The following is a 7268-nucleotide window of genomic DNA, read 5'->3' on the forward strand; positions in this document are numbered from 1 at the left end:
AAAATCCACGTGGACTCATTAAATGACGTAGCAATGCCACATGAGATTTCCGGAGCTCCGGCGTTGACCCAATCGGCCGGAAGGACCAAAGCCAACTATTTTACCAAAAACTGGGGACCTACCCCCACCTTTGCTCCGGCGAGGGACTAAAGCCATATTTATGACAAAGGATGGGGACCAAAAACTGGATTAAGCCTAATCATTATAACAAATTAAAATTTTATAAAATATATATGTGGGACGGGCCGGGTGATCCGAGTGTCAACCCGAACCCGACTCTACCCGAAGTCGGGTAATTCAAAGATCAACCCGAACCCAGTCTCTTTTAATGATCGGGCCGGGACAGGTTGGGGGTAGGGTTGGGTCTTGTACACCCCTAAGTACTACCAGCACAGGCAAGGAGAACCGAGCAACTATGTACGGATGTACCCCACCCCAGTTACAATCAAATCAACTACAATCATTTGTGTAATTTTTGTTAGATGTTCTCATAGAAGAACAATATCCTGATATTTATGACCCAAAGAGACTATGTATAAAGAGGTTAGAGGAAAGTTCTCACACAACCTATGGGAGTCTACCACCCAACAAAATGATGATGACAAAGATAAAACAGTTTCATCTGTTTACAAGTAACGGAAAGTGAAAGAGGTGGACAGTCAAGGGTTATCACAGAAAACAAACCATCCTATCAAACACTCTAAAAGAGTCAACATCTAAAAGAGTCGAGAGGAGTAGTAATGATATATACACACCTCATTTTTTAAACATTTCATTTTCCACATTTTTTTATTTTTATTTCTCTCATCTTATCATCTAACACATCTCATATTTCCTCTCTTTTACTTTTTCTTTTCTTCCTATCTCTCTCACAATTTCACCTCTCCACCTCAAAAGAGAGGTGTGGATGAAACATTATTTAATCCACAATAAGAAAGGTCGGAAGAAAAAAAATGAAGAATCCACCGATTGGACTAATGCAAAAGCAGATGCTGATGAAGACACATTTATATGTATATATATATAAACACACAGTGGTGTACACATGATTAAGCTGAAAACCACCAACAAACAAATCAAACAAGGCACAATACAACAGTGTTAAAACCCTCAAAACAATGGCACGCGACGAGGACCCTCTTGTAATTGGAGGTGTAATCGGTGATGTTCTGAACCCTTTCACACCCTCTGTGGCTTTAACAGTCGTCATCAACAACAACAGAGAGATCACCAACGGTGTTGAACTCAGACCCTCTCAGGTTGTTAACCGCCCTAGAGTTTCTGTTGGTGGTGAAGATCTCAGGACCTTCTACTCACTTGTAAGCTACACCAGCAGCTTAATTTTCAGTTTAAGCAGCTGCTGCGGCGGCAGCGCTGCTTCTAATTATTAGAAGCTGCTTGATTAATTGTTACATCACATGGATTAATTGATTGTGTGGTTGTGTCAGGTGATGGTGGATGCAGATGCACCAAGTCCTAGTAACCCTGTGTTGAGGGAATACCTGCACTGGTGAGTTTTGCTTTATGGATCCATCTACCTTTTTCTTCCCCGTTTCTTTGGGACAAGGAAACGTTCAAGTGGGATTGATTGATCAACAAAATATCAGTGATGAATAGAACTAAAGTCTATAAAGCCCTTGATTTGTTTTCTGTGACCTGTTTCTCTTGTTCAATGATCAAAATATCTGCCAGAAATTTACCTAAAGTCTATACAGCCCTTGAGTTCAACTTTGATCTGTTTCCTGATTTGAGGAACAAAGTATCAGCAACAAACTGAACTAAAGTGTCTTTAAAACCCTTGATATACCTAATTGGTGTTGGTTGCAGTGGTTCAAAGTGACTGTTTGAACACCTAAGGTCGAAAGCTCGATCCTTAAGAGACGGACTGTGCACTATGAGGGACTATGAGAGAAAACCTTTAGCCTTGTTGTGTTAGACCAAAAATACAAAGCCCTTATATGTTTTCTGTAAACTATTCAAGGAACAAAATATCTGCAAGAAATAAGCTAATGCCTATTAAGCCCTTGTGTTCAAATTTGATCCGTTTTCTGATTAGAGGAACAAAATATCTGCAAGAAATTGAACTAAAGTCTATAAAACCTTTGATGTGTTTTCTGTGATCTTTTCAAGGAACAAAATATCTGGAAGAAATTTACCTTGAGTCTATAAAGCCCTTGATATGTTATGTGTGACCTGTTCAGTTCAAGGAACAAAATATCTGCTAGAAATTTACCTAAAGTCTATTAAGCCCTGATCAACTCAAGAAACAAAATATCTGCTAGAAATTAACCTAAAGTCTATAAAGCCCTTGATTTGTTTTCTGTGAGCTGTTCAATTCAAGTAACAAAATATCTGCTAGAAATTAACCTAAAGTCTATAAAGCCCTTGATATGTTTTCTGTGACATGTTGAAGGAACAAAATATCTGCAAGAGTCTATAAAGCCCTTTGTGTACAAATTTGATGTGTTTTCTGTGACCTGTTTACTAATCTTGGTTTTAAACGGAGTTGCTGCAGGATGGTGACGGATATTCCAGCTACCACAAGTGCAAGCTTTGGTATGAGCAACTATTTCATTTCCGTGCTTGCATCTGCTTGTGTATTATTGCCTATTGGGGTTACCGATTTGATCATTTTCACGTACTGCACGCTCGCATGCAGTGCACGCTCGCATGCAGTGCACGCTCGCATGCAGTGGCGGAACTAGAAATTTTAGGAAGCCTAGGCAAATTTTATGATTAAAGTCCCTAAACTTTGCATTTCCTTATAAATTTGTCTTTTCTCTAATTTTTTTTTGGACCAAAAAACATACCTAGTCCAAAGAAATTTGTATTTTTTTTACTTTGAGCCAGGGCATTGGACCTACCAAGCCCTGTGGTAGGTCCGCCACTGCTCGCATGATGAATGAAAAGGGTTAGTACTATTATTAAACCACAATAAAATACAAAAAGCCCTAATATAATAATATCTCATAATCTTTCTTATACTAATTTAGTCCTCCCTTGATCAAAGCCTAGCAATACCAGACCAGTACTTATTAGATGAATTTGAGGCTAATTTGATCGTAAAGAGCTTATTAAACATAAATAAATTTAATAAATGAGGGAATTGCAAACTACAATAATAAAAGGTTAAACAAACTAGTAATGAATTCAAAAAAAAAAACAAATTCGTAATGACTAACATATATTCTATGAGTTTAATGGATATGCACTGACAGTGTAAAATAGTTTTACACAGACATCCAATTGAATTTCGCCAAATCAGAAAATATCTTATTCTTTTAATTAAAATTAAAGTCAAATGTAATTATCTCTCCTATGTGGCATGCTTTGATTGGATGACTGTGTAAAACTATTTTACACTGTCAGTGCATATCCATTAAACTCACATTCTATTTCTTTGTAAAAAAACATATATTCTATTTTAATATGGGTTGTCTAAATTGCTCAAAGTAAATATTGGGTAAAACTACTCTAGTTACAAGTGGTGCCTCAATGGTATTTTGACATGTGTTATGAGCTTGAATTTCTTAAAACCCATGTTAAAATATTATTTGACCACCTAAGCTAAGATAATTTTTCCTAATATTTGCTTTGGATGATTTTGACAATTCCTTTCAATATATTATAAAATTCTAGGGTAAAATACATTATTGTTACTATTTTGCAATTAGGCTCCATGAAAGTAAGGCTATGTTTAATTACTACTTTCAAAAACGTTTTTAGTTTTTAAAAAATGGAACAAAACATGCTTTACTTTTTTTTGGTGTTACAAAACATGCTTTACTTAAACTGTTTTAAAAAATAATTTCTATTTTCAGCTTTAATTTTAAAAGTAAAACCCCTAAACATCTCAGAAATGTTTTTTATTTACTTTTAAATTTTCAAGTCAAAGGTTTTTCATGTTTGCAAAATATTATAGTACTTATCTATTTGCCTTTTTGGAGAGTGAAGTTACAAAGGTTTTTTAGTTTTCAGTTTTTAAAACAGCTTTCAGAAATTATTTTTAAAAACAGTTTTTAGAAGAATAAAATATTTTGAATGACATACTTTCCAACATTTAGATAACTGGAAATTAAAAACATAAACTGAAAACATTTTTTAGCTGTTTTGGTTTTTTAAATTTAAAAACTGAAAATGAGAATTGTTTTTTGAAATCAGGTCGTATCAAACAGGTTTTTAGTTTTTAATTAAATTAAAAACTGTTTTGAAAACTGCAACTAAACATGTCCTTATACTCGGTTAATGAGGTTATTTTCAATATTTTCTCACTTCTCTCATTGGTGAGCAAGTTTCACACACTATTTATGAAAGTGTGATTTTCTTCTAGGGAAATCCTAACTTACGGGTGGAAGAAATTCAGAAGGAGTATTTTATCACCTTGCACCTTTTCATATGGACTACAAAGCCAGCTAAATAACTTTTCCCATAACTCCAATGTTACTTTTCATATGGGTAAAAATGTCAATTACAGTTTATTATTTTAATTAAAAAATTCAAATTTCTCTCCTCCCACGTTGCTTTCTCCCACACAATGTCTGATGGTCTATGAATGCTTTCTTACTACTGTGTTCTATCTTCTATGTTGAAAAACCAGTCACAAAAACTAAGAATGCAATAGGAATTCAAACTCTTTCACAGAAATTAATTTCTTCTTCAAAGATCTCCCACACGAGCTGCTCTGGAGAGCTAGATTTGCCACCCCAACCATTAGATTTCACACCCCTAATTTTCGGATTTTCAAGTTCCGAATTATTTCGGAATCTTAGATTCCGAAATTAATTCGTGATTTTTAGTTCAAAATACATCTAACACCACACTTTTGAGTAAAAAACCACACTTTTGAGTAAAAAAGTGCTTCGGAAACCTTATTTCCGAAATATTTCGGAAACTGAGTTTCCGTAAGTGGGGTGACATTTCTAATGGTTGGGGTGCCAAATCTAATGATCGCTGCTCTGGTGTTGTCGCCATCATCATCTTCTTTTTAGAATGCAATAGGATTTGGTTGTGTAAAGAAAGAACGGAAAAAGACAAAAGGAAAAGTTGTCAGAGGAGAGAGATAATGAATTTCTTAGATTAAAATACTAAAGCCAATTGACAGTTTTGCCCAATGCGTGGAGTTATGTGAAAAATTATTTAGTTGGCTTTTTGGTCCATATGAAAAGGTGTAAGGTGATAAAATACTCCTTCTGAATTTCTTCCACCCGTAAGATAGGATTACCCTTTCTTCTAAGTTAAAATAATTATTTTAATTCAAAAACTTTGCTTTTAAACTCCAAGTTATAACCCTTTACCCTTTTTATTTTTATTTTAGTTATGATTATTATTTTTAATATAAATTTACAATATTTGTAATTTTAATTTTTAGAATATACATAATATCAAAACTCATTATTTAAATTAAGTAATTAAGCTGAATTATATTGAAAATTATTTTTTATTTTTTATTTTTGTTTATTTTTTTATCCAATTTTTTAATTAAACTTTTTTTCATTATATGTTTATATCTTTTGATCCATACTTTTTTTTCATAATTTTTTTCATTTCTTGATTCTTACTTGTGTATGATCCTTACTATCAAATATATGATAACATTAAATTTTTAATTCTTATATTAGCTCCACTTAATAGATACTAAATCAAAATTGTAATAATTATAATTTAAGATTAAATTTATAATATAAAATTATATTTTTTATTAATTAAAAAAATTAGTGCATGGGCTATAATACTAATTTGTTTTTAGAATAGCTTTTAAATTATGAAAAATGATAAGGAAATAAACAAACCCTAAGTTTCCTTTCTTTTTCTTTTTGGTTTGTGCGTGGTGGGTTTATGGTTTGTGATGTTTTTTTTTTGAACGTAATGGTTTGTGATGTTGAGTGACGCTATTTTAGCCTTGTTGCATTAAAATAATTATATTTTAAAATATTTTTTTCCTAACGTTAATTGTGTATAAGTAACTTTTCCAGGTTCAATCAATTATTATTTTTTTTTGCAGGGAGGGAGGTTGTGTTTTATGAGAGTCCAGAACCTTCTGCAGGGATACATCGACTTGTGATTGCGTTGTTCAGGCAATTAGGCAGAGACACAGTTTTCGCCCCAGAATGGCGTCACAATTTCAATACAAGAAGCTTTATTGAAAACAATAACCTGGCACCTGTTGCAGCGGTTTATTTCAATTGCCACAGAGAACGTGGTTGCGGTGGAAGGAGGAGCTAATTTACATGGAGATACAAATAAATAAAATAATAATATCAATAATAATGAATAAATCCTTAATTTGATCTTTGGAAATTACATGCGTTACCCTTAAAAAGTACGTTATTCAATTAACTTTTTTGAAATATTAAAATGCCATTATATTAATTTCTTAAAACTTTATTATTCCCACAAATATTATTATCTTGATATAGTAAAGTACATGTAATTTTACAAGACCAAATTTAAGAATTTACACAAATAAATAAATCTACTCTCTCAGGTTGAATGGGTTTTAGCAAAATCATGGTGACACTCGAGACATAACTACATAAGACATTCCGACCAGCTTGAGTGTACTTTAAAAGTTGTTACAAGGAATTTTAATTTTGTGTTTAACATATATATGTACCGTTATCAAATATAATTATTCAATAAAATGGCTTAATATGAGAAGCATTTAAAATATTTATGTTATGAATAGGATGAGCATATGAGCTTGGGCATGTATCTCCTCAATGGGCTTGGGTCATCATCTCTTCTCCATGTAATTGACCTAGTTCTAGTGCTATAAATAAAGGAGGCTGCATGAATCAGCCACACCTCATTCTACAGAATCACTTGTCTCACTCTTGCATTCTCTCTTCTCCCCTCTCCCTTTTACTATTTTCTTAACACGTTATCAGCACGAATTGCTCTCTCTTTTCAAGCTAGTAAGAGCTCTAGTTTTCTATCAACATTTATCTACTGTTTTATTTTTTTATTTTCTTTTTTCTTTTCTCTTGTTGAAACACTATGACATAGTAAATCATAGTGCAATATATCATACTATGAATCCTGAAGATTCAGAGTCTAATATATATATGGTTCCAGAAGAATCATAATATGATACATTTTATGTATGAACCCAGAAGATTCAAACACAAATAAACATGGAAATGATCCACAAAAGAAACTGTGAAAGTTTTCTATGTATTATCCACAATAAAATTGAACACAGAGTTCAAATGATGAATATTTCTTTTTTCATGATTTATTTACAATGGGAAAACCAACAATATGTGAAC

General features: G+C 32.7%; 1 protein-coding gene across 1 annotated transcript; it reads left to right on the plus strand.

Annotated features, from left to right (window-relative positions):
* Window positions 1-1051: 1051 nt before the first annotated feature.
* LOC130729833 (protein FLOWERING LOCUS T-like) lies at window positions 1052-6836 on the plus strand. Its single transcript, XM_057581669.1, has 4 exons — window positions 1052-1319; window positions 1449-1510; window positions 2516-2556; window positions 6002-6836. The coding sequence occupies exons 1-4, from the start codon at window positions 1119-1121 to the stop codon at window positions 6220-6222; spliced, it is 525 nt and encodes a 174-aa protein (XP_057437652.1). The 5' UTR covers window positions 1052-1118; the 3' UTR covers window positions 6223-6836.
* The last annotated feature ends 432 nt before the right edge of the window (window positions 6837-7268 follow it).

The sequence above is a fragment of the Lotus japonicus genome, chromosome 1, assembly GCF_012489685.1.
Source record: "Lotus japonicus ecotype B-129 chromosome 1, LjGifu_v1.2".
Taxonomy (NCBI): Eukaryota; Viridiplantae; Streptophyta; class Magnoliopsida; order Fabales; family Fabaceae; genus Lotus; species Lotus japonicus.